Raw genomic sequence first — 27,085 nt, forward strand, 5'->3', positions numbered from 1 at the left:
GTGGAGGTTGGTGGCCCTGCCTGTGGTGGGGGATTGGAGCTTCATCATCCTTGAGGTCCCTTCCAACCCAAGCCGTTCTGTGATGCTGTGAAGCGGTTCAGGAGAGATGGGGGTGTGAGAAATAACAGTGGTAGCTCAAAAACCAAATGTCAGTAATATTATTGCATTGAAAATCTAGGAAATAATCATAAAAAAAAACACACCAAAAAAAGTAATGTACTGGTATGCATGTAGAGGGATATGATACATAAGGTGTATCGTCCTTACACATTAGTAAAGCCTCAGGTTAACTCTTATTCAGGATTTGGCTTTGTATTTTGGCAGAGCTGTGGACCAAAGGAGGTCCATCAGAGAGGTGAGAAGTGCAGAAAGCGTGGTCATTAAAGAGGGGGAAGGTGTTCAGTTATTGTGTGCAGGATGCAGAGCATGAAGGAGGCAGATAACTGTCCTTGCAGAGATGCAGCAGTGCATTGGGATGCTCCAACCCATGGAGAAGAGCAGGGCTTGGGTGCTGAATGGAAGAACGTACCCAGTGTTTTGCTGGAGCAGGGCTGAGAGATGTTGTAGCCTCTGGAGATGGCAGCAGGATGTCTCCACAGTCCCTCTTTTTGAAACTAAGGGGAAAGAAAGTCCTTAGCATTCATTCCCCGCATTGATTTTCTGCCTGCAGTGACCTTGGAGCTGCTTACTTTTCTTTACGTTCCCCAGGGCACAGGTTGGATCAAGCAATTAAAGGTTTAATAAGAGTTGTCTGGGTGTATGCATGATGACATTTGATTGATGTTATCAGCCATCACCCACTGCTCTCCCTGCCAGGCTTTATCCTGTGCTGAGGTTGTGCTGGAGGCTGATGCCATGTTGGACCTTGTGTTTCTCCATGACCAAAGGCTGAATAACCCCTTAATGGGCTTGAAGCCTATGTGCACAGCTGGTGGTTTGAAGTCAAAAGTCATTGCTCAGCAGTTAATAGGGTTAATGTGGGACTGCTGACCCCACCCTGCCTGGCTCAAAGCCTTTGCATGGAAAACCACCCAACTTCCATATGTGAAAACAGACCCGTGTTCTCCTCTCATGGAGATCAATGGGAAAAGCCCTTTTGTTGGGAAACTGCCCCATTAACTCAGCAGAGAGAATCCAGTGCGACAGCCATAGGGCAACAACTCCTCCCCATCCTTCATCCTGGCTGCAACCTAAGTTATTTTTTTTAGGCAATGCAATGTTTAATTATTACTTAATATAAACATTTTATGAACTGTTACGATGGGTGAATTATTTATGGAGGGGGAAAGAGTGCTTTTTCCGAGCCTTTCTGCTCTGTCAGTTGCAATAAATATCAATCCAGGAGTGTGCTTAAAGCACGCATGCTGTGCCTGGGAGACAGTGCCTGCGTCTCTCGTCTCATCTCTCAATTAAGTACCTGCTTAATACACGTATCCCTTGCATGTTTTATTTCTTGATGAAGCTTGGAACAGCTCCAAAGGAAGAAGTATTTGCACATCATCTGCTTTCCAAATGCATGTTATTTACCCAGTGGAGAGGCTGCACACAAAGGTTGGTGCTTAGCAATAACGAATCCTCCTTCCTGTTCATTGCAGATGAGCTGTAAACGTGTGCTTTTAATTTTTATTCCACCAATTTTTGTTGGTTTCTGGTTTGGTTTTGCTTTAGGAAGGGGATAGCAGCGCACCTTCGTAGATCTGGGTTTGCAGATGGTGCAGATCTATGAAGCTTCCCCAGCCCTCCTTGCACTCTTCTATTTTGTGACAGCTTTGGTGCAGTCAGCATGGGCCCAGTAATTGCTTTGTGCATTTACGCCAGCCCTCGTTTTGGTTAATTAGGAGGAAATGTGGCCGTGCAGCCATCTGCCACGCTGCCCTTTTCCCAGATTCCCCTGAGGAGGTCCCAGTGTTTGCAGATCCAATACCGTGGGACAAATCCTATGCTGGGGAACTGGAGTCAGTGCATTTCCCCTCACATCCTCATCCATGCCCCAGGGATGGCTCCCATGCTTGCAGAGGGCATTTTAACACATTTTCTACAGTTTATTCACTTTTGTGCCTTTTGCAAGCAGGAGTAGCTCCTAAGGAAAGATGGGACTATAAGCAGCATGGACTGAGTGTTGCTCCATTAAATATGATGTGTTTTAGTAGTATAATATCTTCAGAAACAGGCACCAAATTCTGCTCTCTGTTACACAAAGCAAATTTGCACCTCGGCTTCGTCCATGAAGGGTCGGGGTGGGGGGAATGTGACTCAGCCCCACAGTGCTTTCCCTTAGCTCCATCATCATAGGATCACAGAGTCATGGAATCATTAAGGTTGGAAAGACCAATAAGATCATCCAGTCCAACCAACAGCCCATACCTGTGACTGCTCTAACCCATGTCCCCAAGTGCCACATCTCCCCTTTTCTGGGATGCCTTCCTGGGCAGCCTGTGCTGGTGCCCTGCTGGGATGCTGAGGTCAAAACCCTCCACTAAGACTCACCTGTGTGTGTCACACCCATTTCTATTATGCCTCTCCCATTTAAAAATAATTACAGTGTCAGAACTTTAACTCAATGGCTACGTTGCATGGGAAGGCATAAAAAAGAAAGCAGAATTCAGCCCTTTCTGTCAAACCCAGCAACTCACCATATGTGCTAGAAAAATAATCTCGTAAAGAAATACCACAAGCTCAAACACGTGCACAAACATTGGCACAGAACAAGCACATGGTCAGACCAAATGTAGGTTAATCTTCCACTCGTCTGCTTCATGTTGCATTACTTGTAGCTGTGTAGTTGTCACCCTGCATATGTCGTGTGCAGCTTTCCTCCCCATGCCTGACTTCACCTGCTTGGGTTGCACGCTGGGGACATGCAGCTCATTGAGCTGTGGAGCCATTTACCCTGAAATGCACATTATACTGAAGCTGGCACCCGTGCTGCCAGCCAGTGGGCTCAGGAACAGTTCTTACCAAAGGATTTGTAGTGATCCACAACCGTGCACACAGTGGGAATGCAGTGCTGAGGCTTCACAGAATCATAGGTTGGTTGGGTTGGACCTTAGAGCTTCCCCAACCCCAACCTGCCATTGGCTGGGTGCCCCCCAACTCAGGCTGCCCCATGGCTTTGGGCCCCTCCAGAATGGGGCACCCACAGTGCTCTGCTGGCACCCTATTAATTGCAGACATGCCTTGTGGGTGGATGAAGTCAGGTGTCATGGATTTGAATTGCAAGAACACAAGGTGCATCCAAAGGTTGTTTATGCAAGACACCTGTATTATATCTTGTTTTTATATTTTTACTTCTTAGACGTCCCAAGTCTTCAAATGACTTGGGGGCCTAAGCATAGGTGTGTGCTCTGCTCTCGTGTGAGACTTTAACTTGGAGAATTTGAGATGGGGAAGTAGATCATTTTGGAGTTACCTGGTTCTTCCTACACTCACGTTTGAGTGATTTAACAGAAAGTAAGAAGCTGTGCTTGCTGCAGCTTGGCTTCTAAGCTGGGCTTCAGACTTCTCTATCCACTGGGGTCCAAGGATACATCCACTGTTGTGAATGGCTGGAGCATCAAAGGTAGAGGGCATTCTGCCAGGATATCATAAAATCATAGAACAGTTGAATGGCCTGGGTTGCAAAGGAGCACAGTGCTCACCCACTTCCAACCCCTGCTGTGTGCAGGTCACCAACCAGCAGCCCAGGCTGCCCAGAGCCACATCCAGCCTGGCCTTGAATGCCTGCAGGGATGGGCATCCACAGCCTCCTTGGGCAACCTGTTCCACTGCCTCACCACCCTCTGCATGAAAACCTTCCTCCTCATATCCAACCCAAACCTCCCCTGGCTCACTTTAAAACCATTCCCCTTGTCCTATCACCATCCACCCTCGTAAACTGTCAGATTAGACTGCTGCCATGGACAGTATATAAGAAATTTGCTCCAGAAGAGGTTCAGGTTGGATATTAGGAACAGTTCCTTCCCAAAGAGCAGTGATGCAGTGGCAGAGCTGCCCAGGGAGTGGGGGGTCATCGTCCCTGGAAGTATTCCAGAACTGTAGGGATGTGGCACTGAGGGACACGGTGAGTGGACTTGGTGGGAAGGGTTGGAGTTGGGGCTGGGGAGCTTGGAAGGTCTTTTCCAACCATAACGACTCTGTGTATCTATGAAATACATGATATTTGGGGTTTCATTGCTTTGGACTTTTGGCATCATGTTACTGCTCTAAGACAGTGCAAGAAAAAAACTTGAATTCTGTTTATTCTTGGCGTGAAATTTGCCATGGGGCTTGGTTCACTGCTGTTCTACTCAGTAGTCCTTACTCCTCAATGCTTCCTGTGTGAATCATAGTATCATAGAATGAGTTGAGTTGTAAAGGACCCCTAAAGGCCATTGTGTCCCACTCCCCACAGTGAACTGGGACACCCACAGCTCCATCAGTGCTCACAGCCCCATCGGGTGTGTGCAGGGATGGGGAACCAGCACCTCTCTGGGCAATCTGTGCCTCACTGCCCTTATTGTACCAACTCCTTCCTTATATCTAAATAAGGAAATCTAAATATCCCCTCTTTGGTTTGAAATCCCTTGTCCTATCACAACAGGTCCTGCTGAAGGGTCTGTCCCCTTCAGATATTCAAGGGGATCCCAACCCAAGCTCTCACTTTTCCTTGCACGGCCACAACTTTGAAATCAAGTGACTGCATCTTACATGAAAGCTGACACCAGCATTGCATTTTTATCATAAGTGAAAATGGAACTAACTCATTGCTTCATTTTTATGCGTACCATCGGGTCTTGGAACACCTGGTGCACAGATAGCATGTGAAGGGTATTCAGATGTAGGCATATAGTAGCTCCTGTGGTGAGCAGCGTATGAGCAAAGTCATCAATGCAATGGCAAGCCAATAGCTGCTTGTCTAAACTGCACGCTGTTCCTCCTTTACCCCCTCCACCACTGGATCTATTTCTGCTCCCGTGTCAGGATGAGCAATTACCCTGTCATGCAGACGAGAAAGGCAATCAAAGTGCAATGCTAATTTTCAGCTGCATTAGAAACACAGAAAGAAGGGAAGTAATGATTCCCTGAAGGGAGGAGAAACACACAGCGAGTCGAATAACATTGCTGCAACAGATAAGCCAGAGCTTCCATTTCATTTCCTGACCTTCCTTTGGAAACAGCCATTCTTCTGCACCGTGATTTGGGTGATCATTTCAGCAAATTCCAATAAAATCTTACCTGCCATCCCCAGTACTGCCTGTCTACGTCTTTTGCCTCAAGGACAAACCTTGCGGTTCTGATGCAGCTGAACTGCAGCATCATTAAAGCATGGCTGGAGAAGGGCCAGGACCTCAGGAACGGGAATGGAGCTTACAGGGCTTCCCAGAAAGTCAGGATGGGAGTTTTCCCAGCAGTTCCTGTACAGGGGACCACAAGGGTGAATGGACTTTGTGAGGACTCCCTCAGCAGCTTCTTCCTGGCCCATCCTTGCTGAAAGGCCTTTGGATTCCTACCCCATCCTGCTGCTGGATCTCTGGGTGGACTGATCTTATTATGGATTCATGCAATGCAATTATAGAATCGTAGAATCATTAAGGTTGGAAAAGACCTCTAAGACCATCTAATCCAACTGTCCACCTACCACCTACTTGACTACTGACCACCTCCAGGGGCAGTGACTCTCCCACCTCATGGTCAGCCCATTCCACTGCTTGAATGGCACTCTTTGGGAGAAGTTTTTTTCCTAATATCCAACCTCAATTGCTTTGCTTGAGCCAAAAAGCTTCATTTTCCTCAACCTCAGGTAGCATACCTTGCTGAGCTAGGTTCCCTTCTTAAAATTCACACTGTGGATTCACATATAGCTTTTTCAGTGTGGTCTGCCACACTGTGATTCACGATGCTCATATTTACATGTGAGGAGCAGCAGAAAGCCACCATGCATACAGTAAAGTCTTTTGCTGAACTGACACCACTCTTGCTCCAACCAGCTGGAGAATAGCCATACAGCCCATTAAGGAGGATGTCAGCAGCACTTCGACCTGGCCCTGACCCATTTTCCAGGGGTGAACATGACATTTACAGGCTTGCTCAGAAATGCCAGGCTGTCATCACCCTGGGAACTTTTCTTAGCAGCCTTCACCAGTGGCATTAAATTCACTGACTTCAGAGGCTGGAGCATGCGCAGTGACAGCACAGCAGCTTCCAGAAGGTATGGCCAACATGTGGACCATTGGTGTCACGGCTTGGTGTAGGAATGGCTTCAGCTGTGGTTGCCAGAATGGGTTACAGAGAGCATGCCTTATCTTCCATTCTTTGAATGGAATTGGGTCTTTGGCTTTGGGTCTCCCAGTGGAATGAGGCGTGTTGTGGGCAGTCACCTTTTAGACCCTGGGAAAGTCAGCTGTTACAAAGTGAGTGTTGGAGTTGTGTTGAGTTGGATCGCAAATAAGATTATTAGAAATCCAGTATTGTTTTTACATTTTCTTCCCTTTACCCCTTCCTCAGCAGAACCCATGAGCTTGTAACATCAAGGGAAATTCAGGCAGAAATAAACCAGCAAGTCTCCATGAGGTTATGAGGTTCCAGGAAGGTTCCTGAGGTCTCAAACCCTCAAAAGAGGGTTTAAACTCTTCCAAGATCTCTAGATGAACTTTTTGCATTTAAAAATGGGATCTCCCATTATCTTTCCCCAGACGCGATCACAGGAGTGTTGGCCCACAAGTAAGTGGGCCTTGGGTGCCCAGATGTGCCCTCTGCTCTGAATTTAAGGTCCAGTTCACCCTTTTCTGTCATACCTGGACCTCTCCACATTGCTCAGTGTCCCAAGACTGAGTGTTCCTTACAGAAAGTCTTGGATATCTCTATCCCAAGGCATGATCAATGCCAGGTCTGTTAGCTTTTGGGTTGGTCTTCGGCAGCTCTGTGACTCTTTTAGCTTCTTGGCCCTTTGCAGTGTTCACTGTCCCCTTCAGTCATATATTTGGGACATTTTGAACATGAGTAATATTTTTGCATCCTTGTAAAACCATGCTGCATGGCCCTCGGGCAGCGCAATATCCATGATTTGTAGGCTGCTGATTCAAGCAGCTTTCATAAATGGATTGCAGCATGGTTCTGTTCTGCCAGAAGACTTGACTTCATCCCTTTCATTAATCATGTCTTGCTCACAGCCTGCTTCAGCCGGTGTTGAAGTTGCCCTGTTGGAGGCTCAGCACATTCCTCTCTTCTATACCAGTGCTGTACGTGACAAGCCTTACCCAGGGATGTATGGATTTTCACCCCTCCTCGGGCACCAGGAGCTTCATGACACCATTCACACTTCCCAGCGCGGCTTTACAGTAAATTATTGTGTACAAAATAATGGCGTGGGCATTAGAGGATAAAGCTGTCTTTAAGCACACACATAGGAGCTGCAGACTCGGTGCACTGAGGGACACGGGCAGTGGGCACGGTGGGGGTGGGCTGGGGTTGGGCTTGGGGATCTTGGAGGGCTTTTCCAACCTCAGAGGTCCCATGATTCTCTGAACGTGTTGCTGATATTTCCTTTGATAACTCTAAATATTCTCAATGTCCATCCGTACAGCCATGACTTAATTAAACCTCATCATCTGCTGCACTTTGGTGATGTTCTTTAGCTGTGTGTTCCAGAGGCTGACCAAGCATTGTCCTTGTTTGTAGGTTTTCCACTCTTTCACTCCAGTGGATATTCTTTTCCTGTGTTAAAAGAAAGGAGGGAGCTGGAAAACACTTGGGAGAAATAACAGCTTCCCAAAAGTTGTAATTTGAGAGAGGCATGACTGAGAATCCCAGAATAATGCAGTACTTAATTTGGCCAAAATGTATATTTTTTCACTCTTTTTTTTCTTTAGAGTAGTATTAAAGAGAAATGTGATGTTCTGAAATATTCCTTCTGCAGCACTTTCATAGTAGTATTCATTGTCATTTCATGTCATCCTGATCAGAATGAGCCAAACAAATGGGATGGAAGAGAACTAAAGAAACTGAAGAAGTAAGTTAACGTTTGATTTTAGAGTGAATTGAGCCTTTCAGGTCAAACATTTTATAAAGGAATTTTGTTTTTCAGTGGAAAATTGGACTCTTTTCCATTTGGGGTTGAGCTGCCATTTTCCAGAGTAAGCTGCAGATCTCCCCTTGGGGAAGTTCCCCATCTCCTTGGCCTGTGCATTCGCTGTTTCGTACTTGCACAGTGGGAGGAGGGAATCAGTTTGGGTCAGCACCAATAAAACTGCCATCAACAGAATTCATTTAGCATCGTGGGCTGATTTGGAGCACATGGAACCTCTCCTTAAAGTCCTTTTTGAAGTGGTTGAACCTGACCCTGTTTCCCCTTCCATCCTCCTTTTGCTGGAAGCAACCAACGACCCAGGTGCTGTCGTCCCCTAAGATGATCTGCACCTGCTGATTTGCAAGGTGCCTTCTCATCCTGAGATGGTTAAACTCCCATTATCCTCGTTAGAGTTTTTCCTGCTGCATTTGTTTTGCAATGTCTAATGTCTCATAACATCTTTTTTTGTTGGTGAGTTTAATTTCGATTTCCATTTGAGGTCAGCATTGAGTTCCTGATTGATTCTGATTATTCTTTATAAGGCTCAGAGCTGGACAGAAAATCAGGAAACCCGGAGTTTGCTGTTATTTCAGCTCAGCCCATTCATGCTGTGCAGAGATAGCAGTGCTTCAAACCTTCCTCAGCAAAATGAGGAGCAACAAAGAAAGCAGAACTGGGCATGTTGGGTATGGCCACACTGACACCAGCCTAGACTCGTGTCTCACCATGCAAAGGGCTTTTCTTAGGGTTTAGGTGAACTTTAAGGTTGAGCTCTGTGCTCTTCCAGACTCTTCTAGGAGTGGTGATACTAGAACCAGTAGGTCACCAGTGATAGGATGAGAAGTTATGGCTGTAAGTTGCTCCAGGAGAGGGTCAGGTTGGATATTAGGGAAATTTTCTTCTCCAAAGAGTGGTGATGCAGTGGCACAGCTGCACAGGGAGGATGGGGTCACCATCCCTGGGAGTGTTCATAACCATGGGGATGTGGCAGTGAGGGACGTGGGCAGTGGGCATGTTGGGGGTGGGTTGGGGATCTGGGAGGGCTTTTCCTACCTTTGCGATTCTATGATTCTCACAACAGGGAAGGATAACGTTTTCAGTGCTCATTGCAGACTGCAGCTGGAATTTGCAACTTTTTGGCACCCTGTGGGTAACAGAGATGTTGAATAGTCCTGAAGGCGTTCCCAAAGCCTTTCTCCATGCTAGGGTAGTTTTACTGCTTTAAGAATAGCCAGTACAGTACTTCAGACAACTGGCACCTCTACTAGTGCAAGAATCCAAAAGCCCAGCTCTGAGCTGCTGCTTTTTCTCTCAATTCTTTGTTCTTGTATGGAGCATATCAGTGTTCAAAGGGTAATCCCTGAGAGCATGAGGTCTCAGTGTGCTGGAGGAGCATGCAACAATGCCATGCACCATTGGGACAACACGAGCTTGTGGTGATGTGAGACCACGTCAGACACTGTGGATGTGGTGGGGAGATCACGTCAATGTGATGGGGAGACATCAGACCTGGAGAGCAGTGGGCACAGCCCCGATCTGCCAAAGCTCAGGGAGCATTGGGACACCGCTGATAGCCATATAGGGTTGGGGTCTGGGGATGGGTCTGGGGGTGCTGTGTGGGGCTGGGTTTGGGCTCCGTGATCCCTGTGGGTCCCTTCTGATTCGGGGTATTCTGTGGTTCTGTGATTCTGTTCACAGCAGTGAACCACAGTGAGATGTATTTCTGGGCACTTACACAACCAGCACAGAATAGCCTGTGTCTGTTACAGCTGCCCAAGGAGGCTGTGGATGCCCCATCCCTGCAGGCATTCAAGGCCAGGCTGGATGTGGCTCTGGGCAGCCTGGGCTGCTGGTTGGTGACCTGCACACAGCAGGGGGTTGGAAGTGGGTGAGCACTGTGCTCCTTTGCAACCCAGGGCATTCTATGATTCTATCATTCTATGGGGATAGGCACTGAGATCAGGGTGCTGCACTACAGCTGTAGCAGATGGGCCTTTGCTCTAGATAGCAGAAATGCAGAACTGGGCACACTCAGTGCATGAGGGTGGTCCCAGCTGAGAGCAGCTTGTGCACACCAGGCATGGTAGGGCTTCATGACAGCATGGTCCATGCTCTCGCTTGTGCTTGCAGGGGCTGGCCATAGTGCAGTGCAGCAGTACTAAGATTGGTTGTAGCACTGCAGGCATCACAGCTCAGCTCTACGCTTGATCTCTTGCTTTAGCATTTTGGCAGCCCTTTTTCCCATGTGTCTGTCGTGTCTGTAGAGATCTTGGGCTTTCCAGGAGCATCCGTCTCTTTCTGTGTGTTTGCACAATGCTGTGCATAATGAAGATGCCAGACGCTATGGTAACAAACACGGTCATGCTGCTTCCAAGCTTTCTGTGAGCAGCAGAATGAACAAATCCTGGCTTGTCTTCCATCCTTAAAGTCCATCCCCTATGTGCATGGAACTGCTGCCTCCATCCTTTGTCTCTTAGCCATTTGTTTCGTGCCATAAGCAGTAGCTCAGGTTTACTGGTTGGCTTGTTGGTACATGTGGATTGCTTGACCACCTGTCTGTGGCCTGGAAATGAGTAGGAAAATGAATTTTACCTGGCATTCCCTCAGCTGAAGAACACCTTCTGTTCATTGTAATGCAGTGTATTGTAATTTTCACCTCCGGGCTTTCTGCTGCAAATACAATTGAAAAGATTGAACGGGTTCAGGAGTTGCTAGGAAGGGATCTGAGTGACAGACAGACTTGAACTTGGAGAAATATTGTATGATTTTGTTTCCGTTAAAAGCAATTGAAAATGTAATCTACTTATGGACCAAAAGTGGGTTTTAGAAAGAAGCTTCCTATCCTCTTTAGGAGCTGCAGCTGGGCATTACCTGTAAAACCACGTCTTTAATCCAGTTCTTTACAGATGTTTGCTATCCTTTTTTATCAAGCCTTTGTTTGGAAGAGGTGTTTTAACAATGGGCTGCAGAGGGATATCTGTAGATGAATGGGTGACATTTGGTGAATGGCAGCCGAGGGGACACAGATGAGCCCATTCATGTGTTTCCGTTCAGTGCAACACAATTCCATGAAGAATAGCATCCTTCATGCAGGCAGTATCTCTGGCCCTATCGCACTATTATCCCAAGCACAAGAAGGGCTTAATAGTAACAGATGAGGGAGAGATGTGAAGAAATTGGGGGAAAATATAGTTGTATCTGGAATCAACACTAAGGAAGGGTGGAGAGACGGACGTGGAATTTGTTTCATAGATATAACTGTCTAAATGAGCCCAAGGAGACATCCAGGTCACCCTAAGGCAGTCTCCTACCTCTGGGGTAGGAAAGGTTCTCTGGGCTCTGCAGACTTTGTGTCTGTGTTAAATACAAGGGCGTCCTGCAGATGTGGTGAGACCTTAATGTAGGCATTCCATTAATTGAAGGAGGAGTGTGCGTGTATTAAAGCTTTCCTGAGCCTTTGGCCTCGGTCCAACTGCCGACTTTTATTAAAGTAAAAGCTGAGTATCTGTGGGACCATTTGTCAGATTTGGTTGAAGCTGATTAAGATGCTGAAAGCTGTTAAGGGAAGGACTGGCGAGGACATAGTGCCCTGAAATGGGGCTCGGTGATGCATCCTATGGGGCAGCTAAATGGCAGGGACAGGGTCTGCAACCTCCCCTTGCCCCACAGGTCACAACATTAAGAACAGAGCCTTATTCTCCAAGGAAAAATCACTCTTTTGCAGAGGGCTTCTGCCACTGCTTTTGGAGTAACTCCTGGAGCTTGTGCTGGAGTCTTCAGGATCTGAAGGGACTATGGCTCTGGGCAGCCTGGTCTGCTGGTTGGCAACCCTGCACACAGCAGGGGGGTTGAAGCTAAATGATCATCGTGCTCCTTTCAACCCAGGCCATTCTATCATTCTATGATGATTCAAGTCTGCACAACTTATCTAAGGCAGCAACACACTGGGGCTTCTCCACTGGGGCATCTCCATTCTCTGATGAATGGGGCTTCTCCATCTCCATTCTCTGATGAATGACAGTTTTTAGAGACAAAATGAAATGGTTTGCTTCAAAACCACAAAGATGGTGGTGCTCTGTTGGGAAGAACTGAAAAATGCAAGAGAAAGATGGGGAACAGAATGTGTCCATTGACCTTTGAAAGACCTTTGAAAAATGTTTTCGTTTTTTGTTTGGTTTTGTTCTCAGAAGGCTGCAGCTCTGTCCAAAGGAAATGAAGGACTAATGTTTTTTCAGTAACTCTAGAATTCACCTTCAGCTAATAAAGAAGAAGCCATAGCTCACGATACATTATAAATATTGCATTACCACATCTGCTTGAGTTTACATCGGGGACAGCTCTTTTATTACTCCTTCATAGAGCTGACAAAAGTTGTTGAACATAACTTGGTGAAATATAGATGTGATGCACTTCAGTAGTGACAGGGTAAGGGCTAAGCTACAGGAAATTTTGTCTCCTCACTCTTCCCCCTTGCTTCTGGGGAAGGTTGTTGAGAAGTGTTGAGTTGCCAACAGCATGGAGCAGAACACAGGTTTTAATGTTTTTGCCTAAATAGTTTTTTCCACCCCGTGAGGGTCAGGAGCTGTTTGCAGGTAGCTTCAGCGAGGAGGTGATGCTGTACAGCCAACAAAGCATCCGAGGTTTCAAACAGAAGTAGCTATGGGTTGTGCAGTGCCTGGGACTGGCTGATTTCTACAGATCAAATTTCATTTGAATTTTGCCTAATGTAGTGAAAACTGTAAGGGCAAAACCCCTTCCATTAGATCTTGCTGAGCAGCGGGTTTTGTTCCCACGCCACCACTACTCTCCCCTTTCTTTGACTCACGAAACCTTTTCTTTCTTGATCTTCAGGAACGAGTTCAGACCTTGGATAGACGTCAAGCCCGTGAAGGCTATCAAAGCGAAGGCCCAGTACAAGCCTCCAGAGGAGAAAATGACCCACGAAACCAGTTACAGCGCTCAGTTCAAGGGGGAAACCAGTAAGCCTGCTCCAGCTGATAACAAATTCCTGGAGCGCAGAAGGATACGCACTCTCTACAGCGAACCTTACAAAGAACCTCCAAAGGTGAGGAACACAGCAGAAGGGCCCCAGGTCCACCCCTGCTCCTGGTAGGACGTGTCCAACACAGTAAGGTTGGGCTGAGCACCGCTTGTGTTCCTTCCTCTTACGTGGCATCTCCATTTCTGTCCAGTGGGTGCATCCTCAGGGCTGGCTTAGAATGGCTTAGGTTGGAAGGGATGTTAAAGGTCGGCTAGTTCTGTAGCTGGGGTCTAAGGTAGGTTGATGTACTTGGGAATCAAACTGTACGAAAGTGAGGGTAGGGTCCAAATGAACTGTATTTGGCTTTGTTATTTCCCAGGTCATTAATCTAGATGGCTTTCTCTTTTTCCCTATAAAGCTATTGACACATCACGTTACACTTTATCCCAGGAACAGCTTGGTAAGAGCCAGATCTTCATCTGCAATTAACACAGAGAGCTCCACGGGTCCTGACGTTAAGCCCTTTGTGCTTTGGTTAAGTGGAGGATGTGTCAAGGAGGGCTTGGGCTGAAATCTCACCCAGTCTCTGTTTTCTCCAAGTAGCAGAGGATTTGCATGTAAATGGATTCAGCTTTAAGCCCGGGATCATTTTCCTTCCCAGAATTTGTAACTGCTTAGATTTGTGAGGTCTTGGTGGGATAGCAAGGCCAGCATGGAAGAGCTTAAAACTTCTCTTCCTTCTTCATTTTGAAGTGATCTCCCCTACTTTAGGGGCTTTAGAAACAGATGGATGCAGGACACTGCTGTAGACCTGGCTCAGATGCCTCTCAGTGCCCTGCACCCCAACTATCCCCAGGTAACTTGGATTTGTACCTGCCTCTTGGTTCTGAGCACTGTTTTTTGGCTTTCAACCCAGAGAAACAGCCCCTTTTGGGCTTGCAAAGCCCTCCTGAAGTCAGAGAACTGCTCCCTCCCTTCATGACAGGGCATAGCTGCATAGATAAGCAACATTCACAGTGCCTCTCGTCTAAATCCTGTTTTCCACCTGTCCTTGTGTCTCTCTCCCCCTCTCTCTCTCTCTGTGTTGTTTGGCCTTTCGCTCTCCATGCAGGTCGAAAAGCCTAGCGTAAAGCCTTCCAAACCAAAAAAGACCACCACAAGCCATAAACCCTTGAAAAAGGCCAAAGACAAGCAGATTGCATCTGGACGGGCTGCCAAGAAAAAGAGCGCCGAGACCTCCAACACAGCAAAGCCAGAGGACAAGGAGAAAAGTAAAGAGATGAACAATAAACTGGCTGAGGCAAAAGAGTAAATGTCACTGCACTTTCCTTTCTTTCTCTTTTTTCTTTTCCTCCTTCCTTTCCTTTTCTTTTTTCTTTTTTTTTCCTTTGATTAAATAAAGGCCACAAAATTAATTAGAGGCTTCTAATCTGCTTTTTGTTCTGATTGTATTAGAAGCTTTTCTGTTTTATTTCCAAGGAGGATTAGCGAATCCTTGTTTCTGAGGTCAGGTTGTTCTGCTTTGCCTGCACAACACGGCTCTGCACAGAGTGAGGATGAGCGCAGGAGGGCTGTGGGAATGCATGAGGATTGTAGGAGATGGAGGTTATGGGTCAGCCGCCATTGTGTCCAACAGCCTGTCCCTGTCATTGGTCCTTCAGTGCCCACTGTGCTGCCAAGGGGCCGTGCTCTCATCCCATGAAGCCCTTTTTGGGATTAGGCTTGGTCGTCTCCCACTGGTGTCAGCAGGCCTTCGAACATGGAGAGGAGCAAAGTTCGTACGCAGTGCTGTGGGTTGCCATCAGTCCATTAGAACTGGTGGTGTGGCCAAGAGCCATTTCTTCTGGTGACACCAGTTGGAGTTTTGCTCCAGCGACGGGGAAGGAGATTCCATTGGAAATAAAGGGCCAAATCGTCCCCTGGCATAGCTGTGATAGATGTTGTTGCATCAGGGCAACTTCGCTCATCAGAACCACTTGAAGGCCTTGATACAAGATAGGAGTGAGGGAAGGCATTGAGGTCAGTTGGAGACTTCCCAAGTGTGTGGCTGGTCAGACCAGGTTATCTGCAGGCAGTTCTTCCCAATTGTTTCCCTTAGGATGTGCATCGTTTCTATTGTCTCTGGTTTGTTTTGAATCTTGGTCTGTTTTCTTTCCACCTGGAGTGCCAGTAGACAGAGCCAGATTCCAGAACAAGGTTTTGTTTTCAGATATGATTTTCCAAGGGTAGAAAGGAATGACTCTCCTAGGTTGGCTGGAGCCAACGGACACTGTTATTTTGACTCTGGCTGTTGAAGCTCATGCTGGCTTGTAAGCACCCTGCCAGGACCATAAACCTGTTGCTGGGATCCTCAGAGTGCCTTCAAGCAGGATCTCGGGTTTTCAGTGCTATACTGTTCCCAGCAAGACTAGTCTGGAAGCTACAAGCAGAGTGGGACCATTTGTTAGTGATGAAGTAGGCCAGCACTCACATGTTGAGGAGATCAGGCAGATTTCCACATGCTGGTGGGCCAGACTGGCATGGCACACTCCAGAATTTGGGTCATAGAGCCAGTGGGAGCCAGGTGAGGTGTGGTCCCAATCCAAATTTGCTGCGTAGCTCTTGGATCTGGTCTTAAATATATCAAGATTAACTATGATCTGATCAAACTGAGCTGTGAAACTCTCCTGTAGCAACTGCACAGAGAGGGTGCAAGTCAAGATAAAGGGTCCTTCTTTGTTTTTGCAGTTCTGTGTTTCCATCCTAACACGCAGAAACTTTCAGAGAGCAGACAATTGGGAAGAACGAAGAGAGATGGGAGGTGGGACAGGGGGGTGAAAGAAGAGGAATTTCAGAATTGTGTTGCTGTAGAGATGTTGGAGTGAGGAAAGTCTTGCTGCTAGGATATTTTTAGAGATGTGAAACTATCTAATAGGAAAAGAGGTGGGCTGAGGGGGTGAAGAGTCTCAGTTTTGGAATCTCACCCCGTTAGAATTGGATCTTTTGGAAACATGTATGAGTGATGGGCTAGGAGGCTGAAGAAAGTTTCGGAAGAGGAGGTAAGCTCTGTGATATACAGATAGTGACATTTGCTGGCCTTAGTAATGAATAAATGCCAAGTTCAGTGTATTGTGTGATGTGTCCTGTTTGCCTTGCGCTAACAGCCTAAAGCTTTGAGTATAAGTAAGTGTAGTGTTCTGAATTCAGTGGTGTATTTCCAAGCTTAGCTGTGTTAGAACTGTGTGCTATGAGCTAGTCAGGTTGTGTATGTGGAAAATATATATTCATATATAGAAATATATATATTTAAGCCTCCGATATTTAGGAGGAAACCAGGGAAATCCTCCAGGAAGTAAAACTGTGGAAATCTTTGCGAATGTAATGCATTTTTGATGTGCATGCTCCATGGAGACGCTGACCTGTCCATAGTGGCCATTGCTTTTCTGAGTGCTCAGAATCCCCTGCAGCACTGCTGGAGTGCAAAGCTCAGCTCTGCCTGCAGAGCGGCTCAGCAAAAGGCTTGCATTGAGCTTGCAGAGGGGAGTGCTGTCCCCAGCTCTTCCCACCCCAGCACACGAGGGACAGCTGGCCAGAGGAGCCTGAGCTTCCAGGACTCTGTGTGATTTCTTGGCATTTAGATGCTCCAGCCATCTTCACACTCTACAGTAAAGTCCATTCTTGTCACAGGATATAGCAACAGCTGTGAAGATGACGTGTCACAGCAGGCAGAAAGTGTCAGGTAGGCACGTAGTTATCAATAGCCCTCCACGCCATAAGAAAAGACCATGCAAAACCATTCTTGGAATTATTTTTTGGCCCCAAGTTTCACATTTGAAGAGATAGTGCAGTTACCACCATTTCGATTTGAATTCAGTGGTAATTAATCCCTTGATTCAACGGGAACCAAATTTTGCCCAAAAGACTGTCAGTAAGAGCCATGCTCAGACCATCTACACCAAGCATACCCACAGTCTGGATCAACTACTCGATATCCAGGTCTTCAGGATTGCTTCTTCACCACAGCATCCATCGTGGTGTTTGCATTAAAAATGCACAGTGAGTGGTCAGAATATGGCCTCACATTTCCTTAATACATGATGGTTTGGGTGGCATCCAACTACAAAGCTAGACGTGAAGGGTTAGCCAGCCAAAGCTCCTTCACTGGAGACACCTTCCAAGAGCCATTGATCTGCTTTGGACGCCTCTTTGGGTGGGATGAACGACCCTTGGAAGGTTTCCATTTTTGCAGAATTAAAATGAGAAACTCTCAGGGCCTCCATCTCCGGTAGCCTCAAAGTAGAGCTATAAATTCTGGCTTTTGCTCCACCTGCACCAGGTCTTCAGCATCCATCTGAGCACACAGTTTTAGCTGTACGTTTGATGCCAGGAACAGCAGCAGTCAGGCCTCAGGCTGAAATCCCACACTGCTCAACCTTCCACTGACTTTACGCCCATCCTGACCCACTCAGGTTTATCAGAAGAGAGACCAAATCTCTGCCGTTTCAAGTTCACTTTGGACTCTGAGCTTGTCAATCCCACTGGGAAAGTGCTCTGCTGTTCTGTGTTTCCAGCTACCACGACGCTGATTCTGTTTCACCGCTAACTTGTAATATGTTCTGCTTTCCTTGTAAAAAGAAAAAAAAAAACCACAATGTCATGCTTTCTACCCTGTGAAAGTTCCTATGCTGTCGGTTGCTTGCTTTCTCATTTTCACTGTATTGTACTGTTACTCCTTTCTGCAAAATGGTGCTAATTGCTTACCGAGCTCCTGTTTTCTGACTGCTTTGCACACTGATCACCTGCTTCTTCATTTGCAACGCGTCTGCTGTGAAAACATGGCTCCCATGAATTCCACAAACTCTTGCCTCTTGGAGGCAGATAGGAAGTGTCTAATTAATATTTTGTGGCCTGGGTTTGGTTGCATATCACAGGTTGTCTCTTGTAACGTGCGAAGCACACCTCTTCGTGGTGCTTTTTCATTCTTGCTGTTCGTATGAGAATGACACACACACACACACACACACACACACAAATTAATGTATAGCCAATTGATTGTGACGTGCTTGTGATCTTTGCTTGCTCAAAGGGTTTTTTTTCCAATGATAAATAAATGCTAAAGACGAATACCACCTCCTTGATCTTGTTTTCTCGATAAGAAGCACAGTTAAATGAAATACCCTTCCAATCATAATCAGATTTGTGTTGCTAGAGCTGCCACTTCCATGCCTGCCATAGGGACAACTGAGCTGTTGCAGCCTGGCTCCCTTTAGAGGGCTGCTACCCTCAGCCTAGGCTGACCCGAGAGCTAAGCGTTTGCAAAGGTGAAGATGGACAGTGAAGTCGTGTGGACGGAGCAGGTAGTTTGCTTTCATTTTCTCTGTACCCATGGCGTGTCGAGCAGAGGGTTTATTTGGTGAGTGCCACGCATGCAGGCTGGTGTCCGCGTTGCATTGCATCAGGGAGCAGAAACCACCAAGAGCTGGAGGGAGGGGAGATGCTGTGGCCCCGTGGGTTTTAATGACTTGCCTTTTCCCGACTGCCTGCAGCTTTTGCTTGTGCCCCAGACCACATGAAGGACCCACAGGGGGTCGAAGGGCTATGAGTCCTTGCTGAAAGGAGATGGGAAATGCTTGGGTTGAGCCCTTTCAGCATATGGCCAGGCACTTGGCAGCATCTGTGGAAATGCAAAGCGCTGATTGATGTACAAATGGCAATGCTGACTATATGGAGAAAGTGTTGATTAAGAAGAAAACAGGGCTGAGGGTGCAGCTTGGTTTCAAATGGTGAAGTCTGCTCTTAGTTTCATCTGTTTGTTTTTTTCTTTACCCTTAAGCTCCTGCAGTTCTTATTTTTAGCCATATTTTCTCTTTCAGTGGATATCCAACATCCCTGCTCACCTGGGAATAATTGTCTGCTTTGGGGCTGTCTCTTGAAATCTCTCCTCCAGCATTGCACTTCTGTCTTCCATGAAGCACCAACTCTCTACTGCAGTTCTGTTTCTGGGTGCTATTTTCCATCTCTCTCTGGTTTACAAGTCACTTTCTGACTTTATTCTACCCATGTGACTACATGCTGTTTTCTGATGTCGTGCTGTATCAGCATGCCTTCCCTCTCCCTTCTCCACCAGCTTCATCTGCTCATCTGTCATGCATACCTACATGAGTTCTGGAGGGTTTCAGTCGAGCTGTAGGTCCTGGGATTCATCATTTCACCCCTCCATAGCTGGAATTGGAGAAAACGTTCCACTGTTAAAGACTGGTCATTGATGGGGCTTGTCTGTAAATGCCAAAACATGTTTCCACCAAGATGCAAAGGTAGAGTGTGGATATGTGATCCACCTGGTCCCACCCAGCCACCCACAATCCATATTGTAAAATGTGCCCTCGCTGCCCTGTTGCTCTCTGAGCTTGCTTATCATCACAAAGCCTGCACCTGGAGGGCAGGATGCTTTGCTAGGAGACAAGGACTGATAGGGTTGATGACGGGCATGGAGACCTAGGATCCCTGTTCTTCAGTCATCCCTGTCTGTATCCACTGCTGCTGTCTATCTCGTTAATCTTTGCCAGGTCATTAATGACTGGCACTGCCCACCAGCTTCTAAAGGCTATTATAAGAGTGATATCACTAGAAAGTTCTGGAAATGAGTTACCAAAAATTTGGCTTAGGTCAAAGGATGAGTAGAGAGGGTTTCATCTGCTGATGTATCAGCCCTTATTCCAAAACAGCCTCTTGTTTCTCAGCATCCTTTGGATTTCGGGTTTATTTAGAGCTGTGCCACTGCAGGGACCTTTTAGGAAGATGTCTCTGCCATAGCTGGTACCTCTGGGCATCCGGGGAATAATCACCAATCCCAAAAGCACATCAACATGAAATGAAGAGGAGAAGTAAAGAAAGGAATTCCCTGGTGTGACTGTGAAGATGTGACCATGTTCAGCTCTAAGAACATCTCTAAGATCTCTTGCATTGTTGCAAAATACTGTGATGTGCAGACACCGACTTCAGCTCTCTTGGTAAGTTTGATCCCAGTGGGGTTTTAACAGCCTAATTCCATTTGCTCTTATTCACACGAGCCTTCGGGGTGGGAAGTGATTCCACTAATGTGACTGGGTCTGCTCCCAAGCTCTGCTGCTGGCTGTGAGGGCCACACAGCTCTGAGCATTTCAGGATGGACATTTTCTGTGGAATGGGGAGATTGCTTGTGACCAATGTTATTTTCTGTTGCAGGATACCCTGGAAACAGTTCCCTAATCAGGGCTGTCATGTGGAGAAGATGTGAGCCCAAGGATATAAAGACAGCCTGTTAGTGGATGGAAGGCATCTTCATGCTCACTAAAATGCCAGTTCTCCCTGCAGGATGTCTGCTCCACAGAAACCAACAGCGTGGACCAGCTGCCAAAAAAGTGATGGATGAGGAGCAGTGACAGACCTCAGGGGCATGTGAGAGCACAGAGGCATCATAACCATTCCCTCAATGTCGTTTATTGAGCGAGAGATGGAGAAGGGGGAACATTTCCAAACTCCTCTTATTGTCATCAGCCTACCTCCTTCCCTCCCATAACCTGAGCTATGCTGCAATCCCCAGCCCCTCTGAAGAACCAATTCTTCCCATATTTCTTTGGGAGTCAGAGACCTACGTGCCTTTCCTATCTCTGAGGCCTGGGTCCCAGCCAAGGGTGAGGAGCATCCTCCATAGGGCACAGTAGAGAGGAGCTCATCATACAGTGGCAGTCAGATCTGCCCCCGTTAACCAAGCAGCTCCCAGGAGGGAGCTGATGGTGCCAGTACCAAGTGGACAAGATAATATATCCTGAAAGAAGTCCCTGGTTGTGAGTCTGACCTGCTCTGAGCCTGGTTCAGGATTTATTACCCAACTGAGGACCAATTTGGCCATGGCCACCTTGTTGTACTCCAAAAGATTTGTCAGCTGTGACACAACCAGCAGGCACCTTTAATGGATTAGTGCTTTGGGGCAGTGGGTGTCCAATCCAGTGCTTCTTTGAAGCTCTGGAACGGGCTGCCCAGGGAAGTAGTGGAGTCTCCACCCTTGGAGATGTTTAAAAGATGTGTAGATGTGGTGCTTGGGGTCATGGTTTGGTGGTAGATGGCACTGCTGGATTAATGATTGTAACCGATGACCTTAGAGGTCTTTTCCAACCTTAATGATTCTATGATTCTATTTTTCCTTCATCTTTTCACTGTCTGTCCCACAACAGCTTCCCCAACCCTTTGCTTTCTCCCACTTCCAGATCCTCTCTCCTCCAGGGCTTCCTAAATACCCAGCTTCACCAGGAATCTTCTCCTTCCATCGTCCCCAAGTTATTGTTGTCTCATGCTTGATCTCATCTCTCTTGGTCTGTAAGCCTTTTTTCTTTGCTGTACTGTGCAGTAACGTGCTCTGCTTGGAATAAACAATACTCACCAACCGACTGCCCTTTCTCATTTCTTGGTGTGGCTTCAGTAGCTGTGTCTGCAGTGCATTTTGTCTGTCCTTGTGGCCAGTTCAGCAGTTGGTCTTGCTACCACAGCTCTACCTGTAGTCTTTTGGGATGGCTCTGCTCATCTTGTTGTGCTGTGGTACCTTTTTTTTTTTTAAATTATTATTATTTTACAGCCTCAGTGACAAGTTTTGTTGTCTATTTGGGAGCCCCTCATGTTCAGGGCACCACGACTTCCTGTCCTTTTCAGTTTTGGTGCATCTGATAAGAGTTTACTTTTCTCCAGTGCTATGCAGAGATGTCCTGGGCTGGCAAGTGACACAACAAATGCAACCTAGGGAAACAAGGGAGAAGTCTTGTAGCTCAGAGCAGAAGCAGCTGATGTTAAGAAAAATTTTTTTCTGTAGCACAAGAGAAGGTGGTGCAAAAGGAAATGTTTCTCAGCACAATATAGAAAACAGCGAGCAGAAGTGGAAAGCTAAGCAGATATCACTCTCAAGGGAAGAAGGAAGCTGGCTGAGCAGCAGAAGATGTATCAGAGATGGATGCACAGGAGGCTTCTTGAGGACCAGAAGATGCCCTGAACATCAGCTCCTTCCATCCCAGACTAGGGTTGGATCCATGGTCTCTCCAGCCTGTGAGTACAGCAGGAGCACAATTGAAGCCTGGAGATTTCATCGAGGACAAGTGAGCCCTGCAGCTGGGTTGTGCTTGACTTCCCCAAGCCTTGAGGATTTTGGTGTAGATACAGAACAGACACAGAAAGAAAAAGGATCGCTCGTGCTGGGCAGTGCCTTCCATGTCTGCACACTACTTCTGTACTTTCATGGTGCCTCCTCTGCCTCCAGGCTTCTACTTTTGACTACAGAAGTGAACCAAGTTCTGGAACAATCTTCTAGGTTAGATCTGGATCCATGCTGAAATTGTTCATTTGCTTGCTTTAACTTAGAGCTTCATCTCCCACTACCTGGTGCTGTGGCCCTTCCCAAGGAATGTGGCTGAGACCATTATTGAGTACAATACTATGGCTGTTTCCCAGGACAAAGAAGAATTATTTCTGTCTCTGTTATCACAGAAAACAAACTTTGTTGAGCAAAATGCAATAAAGCATTCGGAAGAATCGATTTTCCACCTTCTCTGACCTCATTGTCAAGATGTTTGTCAAGGAGCTGATGAATTCTTATCTTCCAGGCAAAATGCAAAGTCTCAAATCTAGGGAGCAAATCCTCCACTTGCCACTGATGGCCCTCAGTGGTGTAAGGGTCTTCAGACTGTTCCCTCACTTGGCTAAGCCAAAGATCAATTGTAAATGTTGCTGCCTGTGTGCTAGGATTTGTTGTATTTCATTATCAAGGTTCTTTTCAACCCACCAGTTTGCATCCTCCCACTGCGCTCTTCCTAACATTGGTATCCAGGGCTGGATTCTCTCCTCCTGGTGAGAGGCTGTGCAGTGCTGTGTTGTCTCTGAGTGCCAATTCCCAGGGAAATTAATGTAATTTCCTCCCCCTGCTATATTCCTTCCAGTTTAAAAGAGGTTCTGAATGAGCTTTGCAATCATACGATTATGTGCATTCAATGCAAACAAAGAAGAAGGTGGGGGCTGGGAATGGGGCACAGCCTCCTTTTCTTCCAGTTATGTGGCTGAAGGATGCACAGAGTCATTGGAAATAGGCCAAGAGATTACAATGGAGCAGTAACCACCCTGCAGACATGCACAGTGTGCACCAGCTTTCCTGGCTGCCTCTGAGACGGGGGAATTCCTCAGATAACTTGGGCAGGGTTGAACACTAAGCGAAGGCAAGAGTTGGGATTAATCTGGCACTGAGCTGCTGCAGCCTGGAGCATCACAGGAGGACGGGCACAGGAAGACCTGAGCTCTGGCCTCACTGGGCCATCATCATTGACTAGACCATCATCATTGACAATCATGACTAGCCGTGGATACCTGCTTTGTTCCTGGGAACCTGGAACAGCTGCTGACAGCCTTGGGTCTGCCCATACTCTTGGACATGTTGACTGCTGGAGAGCATACGCAGGCTTTGGACAGCTTTCCAAAGAGCTGCCCTGCATTTTTCCTTAATCCTTTCCTTTAGGGTGCTGGGCTCACCTAATTCCCAGTTATGGGAACCTGTAGGCTGGAAGGACTTGGTAACAACATTCCTACACAAGCTGTCTCCAAACAGAGCCCACTGGTCACACTGGGAAGAGGCATTGCTGGCCTCTGCCAACAGCATCTGACAACAGAAGTCTCTGCAGTGTAAGCACGAGGGGCAGGATGAGGGTGAGTATTGGAGTGAGAGCTGCCCTGCAGGAGCTCTCCACGCTATGCAGCCCCATGAGCTCACACAGGCACGTTGGTCTCACATCTGGGTTGCTGGTCTTGTTGGCCAAGGAGATGATCACTGTTCTCTTGGCCCTGGTGTCATCCTCTCCTTCCTCCCTTTAAGCTCAGGATTGGGGTTGCTCCCTACGCAAACCCAAGGTGAGGATGGGGAACTGAGGTTAACTCCATAATCCCTTAACGTAACCACCATGCCAAGCAACCATCTTACAGCTGAACATGTTTCTTCTGCTTCTCCATTTGCTTTCTGCATCCTCACAGATCCCTTCCCATCCATCCCATCTCTCCTCAGCCCCGAAGATCCTCTTTTCTAACAAACACAGATTTCCCTATTTCCCACAGTCTTTTCCTTCTCTGTCCCTCCCTCCACTCTCTCTCCAACAAGACCCATCCTTCCCTTCAGCACCCATCCAAAACTTTTGACAGCATCTGCCCCAACTCCAGAGCAGTCTTTTCTCTTGCTCCACCTCATGTTTACTTGCTGTAGCTTACCCATAGCATATGTAGCATAACTGAAACTTGGTGCTTACACTGAGGCATCCCTTCTATTTTACCCCAGGCACACAGCTAATCCAAACAGAGATCCTACACCTTGGTGTCACGACCACCTCCTGGTGTCTTCTGGGGGCACTGAGGAGGAGGGATGCTCTCAGGTGGGGTTTAGGGCACATTACTTCTGCTTTCTTTTTTATCTGCTGTTTTAACAGGCACTGGGTACTTCCTGAGCAGCACAAGAGCCTTGCTCCACTGCTCTGTAGTGTTTTCACCACCCACCTAGAGTGAAACAAACTGCTTCTTTGTGAGACAATTTTACAGCGAGGTGCTCTTTTGATGCAGGTTATAATCAATTGGCAAGCATTTTTCATAGCTGACGAGTGAGCCTGATCCTGGTTCTAAGTGAATTAGAAGCTCCAGCCCTCTCAGTGTAACGGGCATCTGTGAGTTTTGAAGCATCTCCTTACAGGGACCAGGACCAGGTTCACCAACCATCTTGAGAACATACCAAACATGCAGGGCTGCATGGGGAGTGATCTGTAGAGTCAATAGTCATGGGTTAAATTCCATCTCGGGGGTGGCATTTTGCTGTGGGACATGAGCCAGCTGCTCTTACAGCTTTGCAATGATGATCTTTCTCTGCTTACAGGACCCCTGAAAAAATCACTGGTGCTACAGACCAAGAACCAAGTACCTTAGTGCAGGAGCAATGCACATGAAGTTGAGCACTTTCTTCTGAGTGGCGGTTGGAGCAAACGTATAGCCTGCATGAAATGTGTATCGTCTGGTTGGCATACAATAAACCTGATGAGCAGAGTTGAATGATAATTTCTCTTGTCTCTCAAATACCGAGAAATCACCAGGATCTGTATAATGCAGTTAGCATGACTGTGCCTTGATTTATATTCAGTAAAGTCAGAAAAAGAAAATGGGTCCAATGCTCCCTTTATTCATAGCTGTGGAATAGCACTGGTTTCATTGTTCTCTCTGGTTAATGTGGACAGCAGGGAACTCAGATTCATGTCCATAACTCATGGGAGAATCATTCTGGATTTCAGACATTATCCTGGAAGTGTAGCTGGTAGGATCAGCAGGTCTTGTCAAAATCCTTGAAAGGCTGAAAGCTCTGTAGGGACATGGTTTAGGGGGCATGGTGGTGATGGGTTAATTAATGGTTGGGCTTCATGATCTTCAGGGTCTTTTCCAACCATAATGTTCTATGACTCTATGATATCTCCATCTTCTTTTCTGGGTGAGGCTGTCTATGTCCATGCCATGTATGCAGCACATAATGAGAGATGTAGCCCTGACCTACAGCCTGTCCCTTATAGGTGGCCAACAACATGAAGCATCCAGACTTTAATGAACACTTCTAGGTTTAGACCAGGGCGTTGTGACACTTGGAGCAGGGATTTAACTTTCCACAAGCCCTAACTGTTAGCAGAAGACTGCTTTTTCCTCTTGAATTTACTCAAGGCTGTACCTCAGAGGTGGGGAGAGATGGGCATCATCTATGGAACGTGGCAGCACCAAAACCAGAGGCTGGTTTGCTGGGTCCTGTTTAGAAGGGAACTGCCTTGAGCTTGGAGAAGTCATTCAAGCAGTTCAAAGTGTAATCACAAGTCCCTGGGCCCGATACACCTCCTCTTCCCATATTTATGCTCCTTGTATTCAAACTCCTGTGTTGTGAAGAGTAAATCGAGAGTAATTCCAGCCATGGCTGGACCAACTTTAAAAGGAGTTCCAACGTGTAGCAGATCCAGTCTCCTTCACCCAGAGACCCCTGACTACTCTTGCTATTTGTTGTTCATACTGTACTGCTGCTCTGTGGTGTCCAAAATCCCAAAGGTGCCAGAATGGTGGGATCTACCCAAAGGACCTGGGAGGCAAAGTAGTAACCTAAACACACCTCAAGCTCCAGAGATCTGTAGTGTGAGTTCTTCTTGGCAACAGCAAGGTTGGAAAGATTCCTCTTTTCTTGTTAAAGGGAATTATACACAGAGGAATATTTCTTGTGACGTGACTTGTACAAGCCAAGAAGAAATCAGAGCAAATCCAATCACTGAGCCATTGCAAAGCACCTCTGAGAAGATGTGAATAGTAACTAATGAAATATTCAGCACAAAGGAAAGTAGATTACATGCCTGTGGATAATAGCGCTGAGTATGCGCCTCGCTTACTAGCTGAAGGGTCCTTGTTACACATGATTAAGTTATTAATTTTTTTTTTTCTGTCTAATTACCATGATCACACAATTATTAGAGAGGAGCTCCATCCAAAATGTCAGCGCCAGACGTCGGAGGCCTGCAGGAAGTTTTGCTCCAGATGCCCAGAGCTGCAGGTATCCCAGGGCAGTGGGACCGTGGCCATGTGGGCTGTTGCTTCCTGATGCCTTGGAGCCAATCCTTGTCTCTGGATCAGATGTTCAAAGGGAAAAGTCAGCTGAGAATCTTTCCTAAATATAGTAAAGCAGACCTCAGTGGTGGGAATTGATATTTCCTGGGCAATCTGATCTAGCTGCGGTGTCCCTGTTCATTGCAGGGGACTGGATGGCTTTTAAAGGAGCCCTGCCTGCATCAGGGGGGTTGGAGCTGGATGATCCTTGAGGTCCCTTCCAAACCCAAGCCATTCTGGGATCCAATGATTTTGCCACAAGCAGGAATAGTCAGTTTGTTAAGAAATGCTAACAGTTTCTGTGCCCTGATATATTCTGTTCTTCTGTTCTAATACTTCCCTCCTCTTCCTCCCGGTGACAACTGCTGCCGTAAATTCTTGCTTCCTTCACTTTTCCTTCCACCTCACTTTACTTC

General features: G+C 46.9%; 1 protein-coding gene across 1 annotated transcript in view; it reads left to right on the forward strand.

Annotated features, from left to right (window-relative positions):
• Positions 1–25,179, forward strand: part of MAP6 (microtubule associated protein 6) — a 34,979-nt gene extending 9,800 nt beyond the window's left edge. The window contains exons 2-4 of the mRNA XM_031552108.1: positions 12,896–13,109; positions 14,137–14,333; positions 24,925–25,179. Of these exons, the coding sequence (XP_031407968.1) occupies positions 12,978–13,109; positions 14,137–14,333; positions 24,925–24,994 (399 nt within the window). The 5' untranslated portion in view covers positions 12,896–12,977 and the 3' untranslated portion in view covers positions 24,995–25,179. The remainder of the gene's footprint in view (positions 1–12,895; positions 13,110–14,136; positions 14,334–24,924) is intronic.
• The last annotated feature ends 1,906 nt before the right edge of the window (positions 25,180–27,085 follow it).

This window comes from Meleagris gallopavo, chromosome 1, assembly GCF_000146605.3.
Source record: "Meleagris gallopavo isolate NT-WF06-2002-E0010 breed Aviagen turkey brand Nicholas breeding stock chromosome 1, Turkey_5.1, whole genome shotgun sequence".
In the NCBI taxonomy this organism is placed as follows: Eukaryota; Metazoa; Chordata; class Aves; order Galliformes; family Phasianidae; genus Meleagris; species Meleagris gallopavo.